The following is an 18,402-nucleotide window of genomic DNA, read 5'->3' as shown; positions in this document are numbered from 1 at the left end:
GAACACTGATTAGTTTCTGCCCATAAGAAAAAGGCTTGAGAGTCTGAGCACTTCATTTACCCTTAGGTGCTTTACACAAAACGCAGAATGCACAAGCACATCATCAATTTGTTGGTGGGAAGAAAAAAAAACTGTAAGTGAACAAAATCCATAACCACCACAAAATAAAAAACTGACAGAGACCCTGAACTACCTTATTTTTCCAGCCCCGCCACCCCCCCCCCCTCCAATTGGTTTTGTTTTGTTTTGTGACTGTATTTTGGAAAGGTATACAAAGTATTGTGGGTCATTACATACTACAGTGGTATTCACGAGAGCAGGATAACATTAACTCAATAAATTTGTAGGTGGTCCATTTACACAACTGTCTTGTTGCATTCCTTTGGCAAGCTTCACCTTTGGTTTCCATGAGCCTGGTTATGGCACCTCTGCACCATCAGCACAGTGGACATGTTGCTAAGACATGCTGTAATGCACATCTGGCTGATTTTAGAAAGGCAATAACCCAAAGGGATATTATTAAATAGTTAAAACTAATTGCTGTTACTGGAAACCATTAAACAGGCAGATGACTGTTTTTTTTTTGTCTTAACACAAATCACTAATGTCATTAAGTTCCAGAAGTATTAATTTATTCTTAAATAATACTTATGATTTCCTCATCCTTATTCAGTTCTGCTCAAGTTCTGCTCATTTAATCACTAAATATGAACATTCTCACTTATTTCACCCGTAACACCTTACCAAGCCTATACAGTCCATAGAAGAGGCCTTATGCATACTTACTGAGTCCTATTTCTTTCCCTAGATTTCTTCATTTAACAGGTCAAAGGATGTTGTGCTCTAATAGGCATCCTAAATTATACATTCAAACCCAAAATCAAGGAAGCAGTGTCAAAACCAATAGAAGTACTTTACGGGCGGGGCAGGGAAATCAGATAGCATGCACAATATCCTTTAAAAAGAAAATCTTTGTGATACTGACAAATCATAACCAGAATCTACAGTCCAACAAAAGCAATTTAGAATAGGTCCTGCATTTTTTGTTTTTGAACAATGACATTTAGCCCCTACCACTTTTACTTAAAACTTAATAAACATATTATTGTATCAATTTATTTGAATAAGAATGTCCCGATTCTTTATTGCACAATCTTACTTTCACATCTTTTATTATTACTATTTTCATGCTGTGAGCATTAGCAAACAGTCAATGAAATTATTTTTAAGTAGAAAAAAATATCTGTTTAAGTTTTGATTTTTTTTTTTCTTTTAACAGAGACATTTCTGCTGAAGAATTACTTGTGCTGGAATTCAGACTTCAATGAAGTTTGTGTATTGTTGCTCTGAAGCAAAGGAGTAGATATTTTCTGCTACTATAACAGTTCTGCAGATCAGTTACACTTCCTGTTACCATGTGAGGATATGTAACTTAACATTATGCTATCAACTTCAAAGGAATTAAACATGTTTATGAAAATCAGACTGAAAGCTTTGCCTGCAGCAGCAACACAAAGTTCCCTTCAAGATACTTCAAAATCACAAAACACTCCTGAAGTCTCTCTTAAAATTCATGTAACCTCTAAATCAAAGTAACAAAATTAATTTTAAAAAAATCTATTGTCTTTGGGCAAGAACATGTATCATTGGGATTGACGCCAGGGTCCTTCTATTCCATTGTACCCAATGCTTTATACCACATCTGAAGATTTTGGATATATTGCAAAAATTAATCATCTCTTGGCAGTCGGGTGCAATCTTCCTAAAACGCCAGTGGCAGCAAAGCAACACACTTATGCCAAATACATTATCATGACTCCTGTATTGATTGCATAAAACTATGCTTCTGTGTCCATAGTACTACATAGACAAAAACCAAGACATTTTCTCTTCCCAAAGCACAAGAATAGATTTTTGCATTGTACTAGGAGGGGTGGGGTGACAGTCTGATTTTTCTTAATAAGTGAGGGAATATGTCAATGAATACAGGCAACTATCTACATGAAAAGAAAAGACAACTGGAATAACATTAACATTTAAAGACATACTACCAGCACACACAATTTTCACATATTTTTATAGCTGTTCCTAGAACACTGCAAATTTAAATTTCATTTACTTGATTTATCATAGTTTAATTCATTGCCATAATAAAGACTTATATTTTCAATTCTTCCTCACACCAAAAGGGTTGAAATTTAACTTCCCCCCCCACATGAAAGCAGGGGTATAAAGAGAATTTCTTTAAATCTCTGATCACCAGAGATCATCTGATCACCAGGGAATGCAGCCCTGCATGCATAGGCTTTAAGCATCCTACAGCTTCTTAAACCACCAATTTATTTATTTTTAAATTAATTTATCAAGCAGGAACTTTAAATAAAAACTTTAAAATGTGCTGGCTAATGCCAATTCTCTTCCACCTTTAACTGTGCTGGCTCAAGCCCCACTCAAGCTGCACCTCTGCCTATCCCCAGCTGCCAACCCTTTCACTTGTGCAATGGCTTGATAACACATTTCTGTCAAAACGATTCGGCTTAGTGAAGAAACAGTATTGAAACTGTTCATATTAAGCTAGTTTATTTGATAGATAGAGCCTGGGGTGTGGGAAGCCCATAAGCTCCAGCAGGAAAGCAGGGTGGAGTTACTTCCTCCACTGGCTTATCTGCAACCAGAAGAGGACTTATGAAGCCAGGGCTATGTCTATTGTCTCAAGTCTCTGAATTCAAGATGGATGAGGAGTAAAAGAAAATGAAGGCTTTTACTGACTTCTTTTACTGATTTCTTTGTGTATCTGTTAAAAAAAAAAATGATTCACCATTGCTTTAAAGCACTTACCTAATGCAGCCCTAAATGAAGTACTGACAAATACATTGCTCACTTAGGCAAACAAATCCTGTGCATATGGAAAAAGTTTAAGCACGTAAGAGATATGCACCGGGTATTTCACAGTAACTGCCTAACTCAGAATATGCACAAACACTGCAATCAGCCTTTTCAGTGCAACTAACTCCTCACCGTGTACTACAAATGGGTACACTTGCACTCTTGCAAACAAACCACAAGACTCATCATAAATACAGAAATACAGAATTTAAAATCATAGTAAGATATGGATATTGGAAATACCCTGGCAGCTGTCCAAAGGGCTAGTACAAAAGTGGGTAACCACCAGCATTACCACAAGGAATTCAGTTGTACAGGTATCAGCAACTGTACAGGCCATTTAGGTCTCAACCATATGGCACTCTGAGTTTATTTTTACCACCTGCTAAGAAATGTCTTACTTCGATGAGACACACTAGCTATACAGCCTCTCACCCAAACAGTACGTATTCAGCTAGGCATTATACAAAGGAACAAAATAGGGAAAACTGCATAAAATTACTTTTTAAAAAAAAGGCAAACCACATAGGTCTGACTATATTTATAGTACAGATCAAATTTAAAAAGTTAATTATACCTGTAATTAGTTTTGTAAAAACGAATTTTAGTGACTGCTGAGGTAATTTTCCAGGAGGTTGCTACAGCGACAGGCAGAAGGTGCATGACCGAGGTGGTGTGTGTATAATGAGTGGCTGGCAGTGGCCCTCCCTTGACGTCAGGAGAAACTGCCGCCGTCTCGCAGCACGCTTGTGATCTGCACACTGACCAGAAACAGAGGAAGCCTTTTGTTTCCCAGTCAGCACTGAGAGAGAAGTACTTATTTTTAATGCACTTTACATCACCTATGACCAGGTTCAAGCCTGCAGCCAGCTTCAGGGAAGCTGCAAGTCTACGGAGGCGCTAATGATAGCCTTGAAAGAGAGCACCTTTCAAAGGTACTGTTTGTCCACATTTCAAAATAAACAGCAGGAGCACAATCATGGGAGTAGACTGACTGGCTCTGTACTTTCCTACATGCTTTTCCTGTATAGAAATCAGGCAGAGAAGTAAGATTCCTAACCATAATAAATGGACCACAGCTGTTTTAACCAATAACTTTCATAAAGAAGTTAAATGTAACCCATCACCATGAACAAGCAGGCTCAACATTCAGCCTTAATTCATTTCCCAATGCTACATCACCTTGCGAAGACAGACCCTCAAAACTTATTTGAATTTACTTTCAGTGAATGAGGTCTTGAAGTACCTTCAGTGTCAAGAAATACAGTGCAGGCACTGCAAACAAACACCCTCCTCCAGCCACGAGCTACTATTTTCCAGCATCTTTGAGGACAGACTTCTGTTGCAAGTAATCAGGCGATAAAGTAGCGTTTTCTCAGGATTAATTCTGTAAGATGAATTTCTGTAACTTTAAACTAAGTTTAGTGTACTGCCTAATTAGTCAAGGCATTAAGACATGGGAAGACAAAGGTATAAAAGCTACAGCCTTAATCCATCTACTAACATTTGTTTGGCTTTCCATGGTTAAAAATGAGATTGCTCTATTCACCAGGTGGGCCTAATAACTCTTCCCAAAGTCAGCAGGCAAAACTGATGTAGCAAGATGCTGAATTAATGTTCACTAGCACACTAATAAACCCTGTGCTTAGAACGAGTCTGCCTGTGAGACCTTGTGAGCACAGAAGTCTCTTGGGAGCAGAGTGCCTCTGAAACACACTGCTGAGGAGAAGAGATCTGCCTGGCACCACACCAGAAACACTCCAAGAGACATCTCTACAACAAAACCAAACACATTGAGATAGAGGTAATTACTGACATTGATAAAAGGGTCAGTCTAAAACCAGTAAACCACCCAGCGCCAGCAAACAACGTGACTGATGATTAATCTATAAGGGGAGAATGAAAGTACAGGGGAAGAGGGAGGGGACAAACTCCACGAAAATCTGCAAAGTTTGTTGTTTAACAGGAAGTTTGTTGGGTGATTTCAGTGTGACCACAGCTATAAAAGCAAGGCTTACCAGCAACATTTCATATGTAAATGCTTTCACTGCGTTCAACCATATGTAAGACATACTTCATGGCTGACTTTTTCCAGGTATGATAGTAACCATAAACATTTACATCTCTTCAACCCTAACATTCTCAGGTTTAATGCAAAAAAAAAAAAAAAAAAAGGCATTTTCCTTGAAGTTAGGATAGTTCATAGGCATGGCCATCTACAAAATGCCCTCTCATACACATACAGTGGTAGTGCAAGTGAAAATAAAACCCTAAGCAAAGCCTATGACTAAGGCTAATTAGACAAACTATTTAATACGATCTGATATATCTCTGTCCTTTGGAGTCTGGCTATTCTGGAATTGGGTGGGGCTACCCTCCATACTGTTGTTGGGGTTTAGTGTGGTTTTAAGGGGTTGGAGATTTTTGTTTGTTTTTCAAAACTCTGAACTGGCTGATGAGACTACCCCAAACTAGCAGTAATCTTGACCATATGCTGGAAAACAAGCTTTGAAAGAGAAAAGCCTCTTTCTGCATTTTTGAAAATGCATACAACTTGCTTGTCTTTCAACTCCACATATGCAAAACGTTAAAGTTGCTGTAGCAGGGATTCTCCTACCTCACAGAGCTTCCAACTGACACAAGTGTCCTCTTTGCTAACACGCAGCAGCACAGTAAATGGAATCAATTTTCAGTGGACATCATGAGCTGTGAACAAAGCTAAGTGTAAACAAGTATTGGCCGCGTTTGCAGAATTTTTGTAGAGGTTTGCATTTCTGAGCCTCTACACCACTGGTGAAAAGCTGAGGCGCATTCATCAGTTTCCAGAACTACCTGATCTTACCCTAAAGTAAACACTGTAAACTAAGATCTTTGCAGTGAGGTAGGAAGAAGCCTCCACTGTGTTCTAATCCTTATCCCACCCAAATCCCACCTAGCTGTCTCCCTCAATTTCCTACATGGCTAAAAGCCAGTCTTAGCAAAGGCTAACAAAAGCAAGTAATCAAATAAAAAACTGCTTGTGCAAACTTTTAATAGGAAATATGGTTTAAAAATTATACAGATATTTAAAAAATGTGTTCAGTACTGCATGAAAAAAAGGATCCTGAAAGAAATACATACTGTATACTGCTTTATATAACCCACTTCCCTTTCTGAATATCCATAGTTTTGTTGCGTAATCTTCAGTTTATCTACAGAATGCAGTGCTTTGGTGTGCAGCAGACTTCATGTCCCATCTTTCTTCAGACCCTCCTTTTATATTTGGGGACTATAACGAAGGCATGAGACGGGCTTAGAATGGCTCTGCTGCTAGTGCTTGATCTTTATATTAAGGTTTTTATTTGCTGTTTTTATCTTACTGCAAACCTTACACAAGTAAGGCTGTGTAAACTGTGAATACATAAAAGCAGAGTCTACCATTCTACAAGACAAACTGCCCCCAAATATAGCTTTAGAACCTTCAAGTACAGTTTTATAAATGAAGGGAACAAAGAATCAATGAACAGTATTAAAATGTTTAATAAATAATGATGTGCTTATGTATCCTATAAATTATGAGTGTATGGCTTTCTTACCCTCAACAAATGACTGTTACGCAGATATCACATAGACAGTTTTCCATAATTTGCTATATCGATATCAGCCGCATAGCAGGTCTCAATTTAGGATAAAATTAGTCTTTCTGAAAGGCTCACACAGGCCCATGATGCCCTAAGCATTCCCTACAGCTTTATGAAATAGAAGAATGAATGTTCTGATCACTAGAGGCAATACCAGCAAACAGTAAACTGCTGTAGCAAAAACTTAGATTCATACACTCATCTTTCCCCATGTGTGACCCTAAGCTCATCCTGCCTAGCACACAGTAATTCCACTGAAATGCACCTGTTCCAGAAGTGGAACATGGAAGCAAAATGTTATTTTTTAATGGACAGATATGAAGGAATTAATTGTTCAGCTGAAGTTACGAAAAACTTCACACTCAGATGGAACACTGTCATACTAGATGACCAAAGCAGTACAACTCATACAACGGTTTCACACAAGGTGAAACACAAACTTTAACAAGCAGATTTCATTAGGATTCACCTCTTTCTTCCCTGGTAACAATAAGTGATATTCTGAGGATGTCTCTTATTACATGGTAAACAACTGGAATCTCCATTTCTGTACTAACTGTTCAGCTAACTCAACTCACATGATCACAGGTATATGCATGATGTAAAACTGTAGGACCTAGAGTTGTTAAAGGTGATAGCAAATGCAGAAACAAAAGCCTGAAGGACTCTCATGTATGTATGAGAATACCATGGCATGTATGAGAAATAAGGCAGCGCATTAAATAATAACGAAGTGGAATATTAAATACCCACTGGTTTAGTTAACACAGTGGAGTAGGAACTTGAGGGAAAATTATATTTAACTATCTGAAGTGTTAGAAAACACAGCCATGGAAGGGAAACTGAACAGATATCCTCAGTGCTTGTGTAGCCAACTAGGAAGTCTGTGGTTAGAGGTACACTATGACATAATACTTTCATTTCATGGGGCCAGAGAAAGATGAAGATTTTCAGCAAGGCTCTGGGACACTTTCTAGTTCTAAACACTTCCTACTTTTTCTTCATGAAGGGAAAGCCCTTAGTATCATACTGGTGAAAAACTGCGATGAATCTCCACAAATTCTAGTTGCAACCCAAATTCTGCAAGCTGTCACATAAATGTGAAATGTTACGTTGACAACTGACTGTCTTACTGACAACAGTAAGACTGTTGCCTCTCCTTTATTCAGGCTTTGAAAACCCATGATATAATCAAGACTGTTGGCTGGTAACCTGTTCACATTTGGTTTAAGACCTCGAAACCCTGTACAGTACATATTGAATGATCTCATCTTACACAGCTGTTACTTAAGGCAATCCACAGCGTGGTGTTGGTTTACATCTCTCTCACACCGTGAGCAGTATCTCAAAGGGAAGTGGTTTAGCGGGAAGTGGCTAAGTCACCCCGTACTGTACATTGGAAGTGAATAATGTCTATTTACCCGATGTGCTCCTGACTTTACCACAGAGAAGTCTAGAAATTGCTTTTAAAAACAACATGAACACCCAATCTTTGGAGCAAGGGAAGAGAATGGAATGTATCTGCTGAGCCTTCAAGAGGTTCAAATCAACTCCCACAATGCAGAAAATTTCTTCTTAGACCTTACCCTCACCTATTCTGGTAAACACGCATCTGATGTATTCTTCCAGGGTACTAGCAGTGGGTATAAAAACATCACAAGTGTTGCTAACAACGACAAAGCAGGTCAAAAGATGACAGAAAGCAAAAGTATTGAAACATACAGGATATATTAGAAAGCAGAAACAGAATTTAGAAACAATAAAAGAAACAGGAAATACTGAGGAAGAGATTTAGGAAGACAATGCATAATAACATTGACAGGTGAAATAAAGCGAAACAGGGAACAGACTGAAAATACCACTACTATAAAAACACAGGGGAAAACTACTGAGAAGATGAGAGGCTTATGCAAGGTACGAATGAAGAACATGTGTGACATACTGACATACAAGCTTAAAAATATTGACACATATGCTTACCAATGATCTGGTGGACAACAAACCATTTGGTTTATGCATCAGTTCAGAAGAAATTACTGAGATGCACCAACTCAGTGGGCACTGGGTGCTTATTTCTGTCTTACATCCTTATGAAACCCAGTAGTGAGTTTTAAGCATTTCACTTTCTTGCTTTGTGACAAGGATTCAAAGCTAGCAAATTCTCTTCAGGTATTTTATTACTAAACATATATGCTGTATTTTTGAAGCAATGTTTCCTTGGTTTCTGCTAATTGCTTTTCTGGACTTACACAGCTGAAAAAAACTCTACTTGCAAGAATAAATATACAAGAGGCTCTTTCTAAAGACCCACAGTCATTCACAATTCTAATTTAAAACAGATTTTGCAGAAATCCATAGTATGAACTGTAATGGAGTATAGTTAAAGTCACCAAATCTGCAAAAACTCATGATGTTAAATTGCTAAAAATGTTGAACTTGAAAAATAATCAACCAACTAGTATATTATACCGTTTGCAAGGCAATGTACTAGCAATTTGCTTCTATAGCTACTTAATGAATTATTCCCTACTATTTTTAATGCTACTCAAAAGATCCACTATGGTGACAATTTCATTAGAACTAGGTCAAAACTATGGTATTCAGCACAATCTGATCTGAAGTAGCATCAGATGAATACTGCCTACTTTGGAGAGTAAGGAAGTCTATTTTTATCCTCTAAGGCAAGCACATGAAATACATACATTTATTTCAACTTTAAAAACAGTATCACATCTGTTGTAGAAACAAAGTTAGGACCTACAAATACAAGAAATTCAAAGTATAAGACAAGCTCTGCTTCACCTTCTACTTATGCTTGCTGCTCCTTTCAGTATGAAAACAATATGAAAGTCTATTGTCAGTAACTTGTCTCTGAAATCGTCGTCTTTTCACCATTTATGCACCCTAAAGTTTTTCACTTTATGCAATACTCTATTTGTTTTCTTACCACTGAAAAAGAAAACAGTATGATATCTCTGGGGACAGTAGAATCCAAACAAAACAAGAGAGATGCCGTCTGCAGCAAAATATGAATACACGACTGATAAAAGTGATAGGCTGGGAAGGTAACCAGGTCATAGGACAGCAAACTGTGCATGGGGCAAATATAGCAGGAGAAGAACATGGTGCGGTGATAGCATCAGAGCAAATCTGAGGATACCAACATCATGCATCTGTAGCTCTTCAGCTGTCTAAATCGCATCGGCAAGATACTAATGTTTTGACTAAATCATATTTGAAGTGTTGTGCTAGGTAAGAATCCTCAGACTGCTGTGCAGATAAATGTCATCCCAGACTTCTCAGGTCTATAGCCCTGTTTCAATGAGCTTAATGGGAGCTTCATGGTGCCTTTCTGTTCTTCTTTCTGTGCTTTCCTCAATAAGAGGCTTCCATTCTTGTACATCTGACAAATGGAGACTGGAATGTACCATCAGAATAATTTTCATAGCTAATACAAAAATTCATGTGGAGAACATGGAGGTTTATGCCACAGCTTTAATAACAAACTATGCTGTATTTTTTAACAGTGGTCAACATCAAAAGGTCATCACCCATTTCTTTGGCAACAGATGAGAAATTTTATCTGAGCTATACGCTCCCTTACTCAAGAGTAACTGAACTTCATGGAGTTAATCTTCAGGCAATCCTCAGATTCCAATGTTATATTTTATAGCGCTATGTTATCAGAATCCTGCCCCTTAGAAACTAAGGTATAACATTTCAAACATATTTAGTCACATATGCATTTTTATTATTGTTGATCTATAATAAACAAGGTTTAACTTAAAGTGATTATCCTGTTGTCTTCCTGGCAGCCATGTTCTTTAAAGTTTAGGCTTTGCTTCTGTAAAAGAAAGGCAGTTCAATAAAACACAAGAACCCTTGCTTAGCACTACTTACATCACCATCAGGACCGCAAAAGCAATCTGCAAGGGAAGAGGGAAAAACCAGGGAAAATAGGAGTTCTGGGGATTTTTACGCATTGTATGGAGGTCAACCTTGATTGCACTTCCCAGTATTCACTTCTGTCATAAGCCATACATGGAGATATTTTTGTCCAGCCTGCATTTGTGTGTGTGTGTCAGAGGAGAGTAAGGCTTGACCAGGTATAACAAAATGAAACAAAGACATCAGTAATTAACTATCCCTAGTTACAATCTTACTTTAAGATTTCAATTGATCACAGCCTGTCATTCTGAGAAACAAATGCAGACATAAGCCTAAACTAGTATACTCCACTCCTTAAAACAGCCTCTGAATTCAATTTAGTAACTGTATATTCAGGTATGTTTGTGCTCCATATGCGTACAAACTTGTACACATACAGTATAAAGAAGCTAAGAAGTAAAAACTACTGTGTTAGAAAATGATGTATAGTTGTTTGTAGCCACCATGTACTTACTATTTAGTTGAATCTGATAATTGATACTCCCGTCGTCTATCATAACACTCCTGAATTCCAGGGTCATTCCATAAGCTTCTTATTGCATCTACATACTGGTTCTCAAAAGTTGACACCTTCTCTACATCGACTTCTCGAACTAACTGTGCATGAGCCTAATTAAAAACAAACAGAACAGTAAAATTTACTTCATTTTCTATGCCTGCAGATAGCTTATATAGCTTATATACAGTACCATACACATTTTTCCTGTGGGCCATATCACCTATGTGTATACGCAATTTGAAAAATCAAGTACCACAAAGAAAGTTGAGAAGATGGAAAAATGAGACAACCATTATAGGGAGTTCCAGAAATGAGGAAGAACAGGAAAAAACTTCACTTTTTAATGGAAAGTATATAGAACTAAACATGGATCTGCATATTTTTTTACCTTTCGTGCTAAAAGACACTGTTAAAGAGAATACCCACCATCCATTCTAGCAACTGAACCACTCATTAGCAGTAAAACCCCAAATATTCGAAGATCGATATTTTACCAAAATCTGTATTCATGTGAACAAACTTAGTGATGGTGTAGGAAGTAAACAGTAATGTATGATTTACTGGGGAAGACCTTAAAGTAAACTGTGAATGAATGAGAATAAATAAGAGTACTGAGTAAATTATGAGTGAGTGATGATTTGGTATGTGCAAACAAAGACAAACAGTGCTACATATGATCTTACGACAGAAACAGAATTAATAAATGTATCTATGGGCCCTTATTTCAGACTGTACTTACACCAATCCAGTATTATTTAGATGAAATGGACAAGGCATTCACATTAACATTTGTATTTAATTAAGCTCATTTCGAGGAAAGCTTTCATTTTTAATTTTTCAGGTACAATCTTAAGAATATATAAAACATGCTTTTTAAATGATGACTAGTTGAACAACTTGACAGATTTAGACTCTGATGGTAGGTGAGAGAATGGAAGATTGATAAAAAATGTTCTCAACGTTACCACAAACATACCAGAAGGTACTACTAAAAAGAAAAGCAATATTATTAGAATTTGTATCTAGTTTGCATTTGTACTAGAGATTATGGAGATTCTTAAAAAGTAACATCTAAAATTGGGAGTTGCTAATAGGAAATAACCCCTAATAAATCCAACACCCTCCTAAATCCTTAAAATTTAGTTAAAGCCTATGTAGTCAGAACTATCAAAGAAATAGAGCAGAACAATTTCTAATTTGTCTTGGAAGTATTATCATAGAATGATAGAATCATAGAATGCCCTGAGTTGGAAGGGACCCACAAGGATCAGTGAGTCCAACTCCTGTCCCTGCACAGGACAACCTCAAATTCACACCACGTGTCTGAGGGCGTCATCTAAGTGCTTCCTGAGTATTGCCAGGCTCGGCACCATGACCACCTCCCTGGGGAGCCTGTTCCAGAGCTCCACCACCCTCTGGGTAAAGAACCTTTTTCTAATACCCAACCTGACCCTCCCCTGGCACATCTTCCTGCCATTCCCTTGGGTCCTAATGTACACATTTCAGTAACAAATACATGAGTATGTATCTGTGTAGAGATATATACACATGCAAACATACACGCAAAGAAGTCAGATGAAAACTTGGTAAAGCAAAAAAACTGAGGATTCAACTCTCATATCCAGTCTGCATTTAAGCTGAGGACACAAACCTTTTTCCATTTTAAATTAGGTGAAGGTTTATTGAAACAAGCGTTCTTGTTACCTTTTAATAGATTTATCCTCTGTTTACACACATACAATCCCCACCCCCAACCCCTCCTTTGTAGACAGTCCAGGAGAATGATGCTACTGCTCATCACTTAACAAAAAATTATACCTGCAAGGAAATAAAAACCTCCAAGTTCAGGGTGAAAAATGTGTGTCTTAGAGATAAGGAGAGTATGTGCTCTCTGTTATCAGAACCCAAATCTCCAAAGTTCTAACAAAGGGTATTTTCTTATGGATCATGTCCAAACATCCCAAAATGTCTGGACAAATCACGAAGGGTCTCTACCTTCTCACAGCAAATAACAAGAAATGGTACTCTATTAAACACAAGCCAACATTCTTGTGAAATAGGGTAATTTTTATTTTAAATTATCTTACATCTTATCAAGCTCAGTTCTGTATTCTGTTGCCCCTGTGTACTTCCAAAAGAATGACGTCCTGAGTATTTTCCCACAGCTTGTGACAAACTGATAGAAGAATATATTTGGATATTGGGTTGGGTGTTTTTTTTTATACTTGAGCACTGAAATTATGGCCAACTGATATTAAAATGCTAACAGAGCTAGAAGATTAACTTACTATTCAAAAGCTTTCATCTGAAATCCGTCATAGCATATGCATTTCTCCAACAATTCCCTATTCTCTAACAGGTGCTCAAGTGTTCTACATTGGTAAAAGAGAAAATCTTACAATTACTTTACTCAGTTACCTGTCTACACTTATTGCTGAAAAGTTGTCCCAAGATCTTATATTGTTTTATTTATCAGTTCTGTATGCTCTGCCATACAGTTAATATAATTTTGCACTATGTGACAAAACTTAACAAATAAACTATGATATATGCCAAGAAGTTGAATCCATCGAAAAAATGATTGAACTTTTTAAAAAGAAACAGCATTTCCTCAGTGAACACTGCTTCTGCTTTCCTGGGGTTTCCTTGGGCAGACTCATGACAGCTGATACAGAGCTGATCTACAGCTCTTCATATCAGTGCTGCTTCTCTTAAAAAAAAAGTAATGCCCCTTGACGTAGATTTCAAACCTTTATTAATCTTCCGCTATGCCTTCTTGTTCCCAAAGGTACTATACTTTCCTGTAGACAACAGATTTTATTTGAGAGTCTTTGTCAGGAAACATCTTTTGCTGGCTTCTAATTTCTGGTGATGGAGGCAGAGATGAAAATACTGGCTCTATCTTTCTCTCATTTGCCCTTGTACAAGTCAAAAGCAGTTGTAGTGAAACCTTGTGAGATAGAGAAGCATAAATTTAATGCATACGAAGAATCAATCATGCATGTGTGGTGTCACTGCTGCTATCTACTGGCTTTAGTTTCCTTCCACTAATATAAATAAACTAACTTTTGATGTTAGCACTTCAACATGAAAAAGAAATCTAAGGACTCATCATTAATCCAGTTTATGCAACTATGAATGTTACTGAGTACTTCTTGGTCTTTACTAATCCTTCACTTTACCCCAAAATTGACATTACCCGAGGGGACAAAAAGAAAAAAAGTCAAGCTTGCTGCCCCTGAGAAAACTGTACCTTCTTAGAGTTCTCTCTTCTGGGACACTAATAGTTGTTATCAAAGCATTAAAACAACAAAAAAATTCCCAAGACAAGAGACAAAACTGAAGAATTCTGTAAGTACCACCAAATTCAAATTGGTCATTAAGAATGTAATTACTAGTTCAGCTATAACATTCTACAAACAAAATCTAGATGGTGTAGATAACTTTTCAGTCCAATATACTTTTGACACCAGCAGTCAACGTTTTCCATGGCCTTTTGGGATATAAGAATAGTTGTAACAATTTCTGCATTATTTGCCAGAAATCTTATTCTTTTTAGCAAATCACACCTCTCCTATATTTAAGAGGTTCTTCACTGATTTTTTCAAGTATTTAAAAAATGATCCCAGAATAAGAAAACTGGAATTTTGGGGAATGGTATTGGATTCTGAAAACAGGAAATCTGAGCCTGAGGACATATCAAAATAGCTATAATTTCTCTTCCTTCATTCCCCTCAGGAAACTACTGACAGCATTACAAACTAATTCTGACCTTGAATAGCATTATAGTTTTATGCTGGTCTTTCTGACAATGCTCTTTTGACCAGATCCTTTAATAAGAAATATATATTTTTTAATCTCTAGGCTTCATCATGTCAGTTTTCTACTTACTGTTTTCATAGTTTTTTGAAAGCTCTAATGCTTCTTAGGGAGTAATTGGGCCAGCCACTGGATCTTTCCGCTGGCATCAACCATTTGGAGCCTTACAACAGTGACTACAATCAGTGTTGCAAGCATGGAAAAAGGTTCATGCTTTTATATTTGTTTTGATACGGTCTCTGTAATTTTCCCAAATTAGCACTCCAACCTACCAGAATGATTTATATGAGGGAGATCAGGCAGAAATGCACAGCCTGGTTCAAATGAAATTCCTCTGGGATCTTAAATCCACAGAAGAAAGCAAGATGCTTGAGATGCAGCAGGCAAGGCTGCTTTGTATCAATGGTCTCTGTGGACTAGCTGATTTTAAGGTGCCCATTAAAATAATTCTCTTACATGGGAGGGAGCATCTTCTGTTTTGTAAAAGCATTTCCCAAACCTATCAGAGAAAAGCCTGTGGCTTTAGTGCTTAGCTGTTGGTAACTAAAGGATCAAGCACAGTGATATTAGTTATGCCTGGATTTAATTTAATCTACATTGACTGCAAAATTGAGAGCAAAGGCAAGTGACCAGATCAAAGCAATCCAGGACCTGAACGGAAGTCATTACAAAGGCGTGATCATGACCATGGATTTGCTCTTCTCTTTGTGTGTACAGGGGGGGCAGGGTGGGAATTCCTGATAATGCAGCTTAAAAGCAGAAATGAGTATTTATGCCAGCTCAACAACATGTACAGATTCAGACCTCGGTGACTTGTAATCTACAATTGTGGTTCACGCAAACACCATGCCTTCTAGGGCTGTATGGCAAGATATGCTGCTTTGGAGCCTCCTGCAAACCTACAGGTATTTGAAGCAGATATAACATACAAGGAGAGTAATACTCGTCTATTTCACTGTCATGAAAACTACACAGCTGGGGGATACATTCCTTAACATGTCAGACAGCAGAACTGATAATCAGCCCAAGGTAGGAAAGTGTTTTTACATAACAGCCCACAAAATTGTGTGTAAAAGGACTATAAATGTTGCTTCCCTTGAGCAACTTTAGAGCACAGAACGGACTAGGGTAACCAGGGAGGAGGTTTCATGGTGTACTACACCAAAGAACTCTATTTAAATTAATAAAGTGTGCTATGAATTGCTGAAACAGGGCTTGGTGCAATGCTAATCACCCTTCAGTTGCTGGCAAACGTTAATAGGGTATCAAACTACCTAAATCAGAATTTGTGACCCATTCCTGTTTCACATTCTAACCTTTGGAAAGAAAACAATAACACAGCTTTTCGAAAAAGAATTCCACAGACATGTAACACAATCTAAAAAACAACTTTGCATGAAGAAATAATTTTTGTTACTGTCATTGTCTATAAAAAGCCTAGGATAATGAACTCTAACCCATGGTTTATGGGCAGTATGATGAAATGATAAGGGTTTTTAAGCAAGTTATCTTGTGACTTAAGTTGGAAATGTAATCCATTTAAAATGCATCATTAAACACTAGATGTAATACATATATATCTAAACACTGGAATAATGAATGTCTTCATACATGAGGTTTGGTTTTTTGGATTTTTTTTTTTAGTATAGACAGCTTAGGAAGTAGCTGAATAAATAAGACCTTTATTTGTACACTGCAATCAGAGCCCTGAATTTTCTTGCTGTCTTACTTTTAAGCTGCACCAGGAATGGAAGACAAACACTTAAGTAAGCACTACAGGACCAGAACATTTGAGCAAGCTTTTGTTGAGGATTATATCAAAACTTCTATACAGATAATAGAAAAGGCTTCTGAAGCTTACACTTTAAAGGTCATACTATTGCTATAGTCCTCCTTGAAAAAATCCTGTTTTAGTAACACAGCAAGAGAAACACAATGAAACAACTTCTTGTCACCCTAGCACATTGTCTTGTAAGTGTTCCAGACACAAGTCATGCCAAAGGAGAAGATGGGGAGGTTAGGTGTACAATTTAAATATAGAATCCAGATCTTCATAAATGTACTTTGTTACAGTTACCTTACTGTTTTACCCTGAAGTTTCTGATCCTCTTTCTAGAAACAACAAAATAAAATTTTTTCTGATGTCAGGCAGAAAAGTAAAAAGATATCTTCCTCTCTGGTAACTAGTTCACCCAGTGTGAGTAACTGTTAGAAAGTTAGCTGAGTTAGAAAATTAGGTATATAAAGTTTCCGTTCATGAAAAACAAGATGCCCTCCTATGAGATGGAACCTATGCATTGTTTATTTAGGAGAAGGAAAGGTATGGGACGGTGCAATTAGAACAGCACAGTGTAGGTACTCTTTGGAAGTAAATGGATCTAAAGAGCACAAAGTTAACACAAGACTTGTCCTGCTATGGCAAATCATAGTATGGGGCAACAAAAGGGTGTGATCATTTTCCTACTTACTGTGCAGCTTTCTTATTTTCCTTATGTAAACTTTAGGTTGCCCGGCTATCACTGTTACACTGTTGCCTAACACAGAAAAGCAACATAAGTATATAAGCATTAACATACTGTTACCTCGACAGAATATCTAATTCAGTGTAACAGCCTGAATTACCACTTCTATCACTACTCACCCCATCCCTCTCAAACCCCATACCTATTTTAATTCATCCATCACATGAAACAACTTCTTCAGCAAACACATCTGGCAATCAATAGAACAATCCAGGTTTTCAAAACGAAGGGTTAAATAGAAAAACATGGAGAAAAAAGAAATGAAGCAACCATAAGCCTCTCTACCAAAAGGACAAAGAGGTTGATGAAGTAAAATGAACCAGTCTTGCAGTGATCTTGGATAACTTCAGCTGTTAAACTCTTTGCCATTTCTTCCTTTATGAAGGCGGCTAGGTTTTGGACATTCATCCTAATTTTGTTCACAGTAATTCTAAGCAGAGTGATCTACCCAAAAACCCTGGTAAAAGAATTGATAACTCCACAATTACTATGTTTAAAACCTTCCTGAACTCATACCTCTAAAAAACAAATGCTGACTTTTAGATTTTTTGTATTATACAACATAGTATTTTAACCTAAAGATCTCAAACCACTTCACTAAAGTCCTAAGTACCACTAAGTGCAGTTACACAAAATTGTCAAAACACAATCATTTGTCCATCATTTCCAATGGTGAAAGTGTAATCATATTATTGTTCAATTAACAGCAATTACTGCTAGATTATTATTACATTTGAGACTAAGATTCAGCCCTGTAGGTGAATGTAATTGTTACCTTCAAATGGTAGCACCTCTCCCTTATGGATTTCTAATGAGGTTACTAACGGAGTACAAAACCTGATGTGCCTACATTACAACTCTCAGGAGTGTTAAATGGCATGCCATACCACGTTACCCAGGCGCTCATATGCAAATGTACACTCACACACCTTTACACACCCCTGAGTAAAAAAAATACACTTCGCCTAAACTATCACTTCAATTTAGTGAAATGCCTCTGTGATTATTTGAAGAAAATTCTCCTTAAAGTAACAAGTTTCACTGGTTTCATAGCCTTCTACATCCAAACTATTCAGGCCCAGCTTCCTAATGTAGAAAGTGTCATTAA

At 37.2% G+C, this 18,402-nt stretch overlaps 1 protein-coding gene across 2 annotated transcripts in view; it reads right to left on the bottom strand.

The window, feature by feature from the left end:
* LOC142050120 (guanine nucleotide-binding protein G(q) subunit alpha) overlaps positions 1-18,402 on the bottom strand; it is a 129,771-nt gene that overhangs the window by 25,326 nt on the left and 86,043 nt on the right. For both annotated transcript variants that reach the window (XM_075078466.1, XM_075078467.1), the window contains exon 3: positions 10,909-11,063. In XM_075078466.1, coding sequence (XP_074934567.1) covers positions 10,909-11,063 — 155 coding nt within the window. The remainder of the gene's footprint in view (positions 1-10,908; positions 11,064-18,402) is intronic.

Source organism: Phalacrocorax aristotelis, chromosome Z, assembly GCF_949628215.1.
Source record: "Phalacrocorax aristotelis chromosome Z, bGulAri2.1, whole genome shotgun sequence".
Lineage (NCBI taxonomy): Eukaryota > Metazoa > Chordata > Aves > Suliformes > Phalacrocoracidae > Phalacrocorax > Phalacrocorax aristotelis.
The sequence above is the reverse complement of the archived record's forward strand: the minus strand, read 5'-3'. Positions and strand labels throughout refer to the sequence as shown.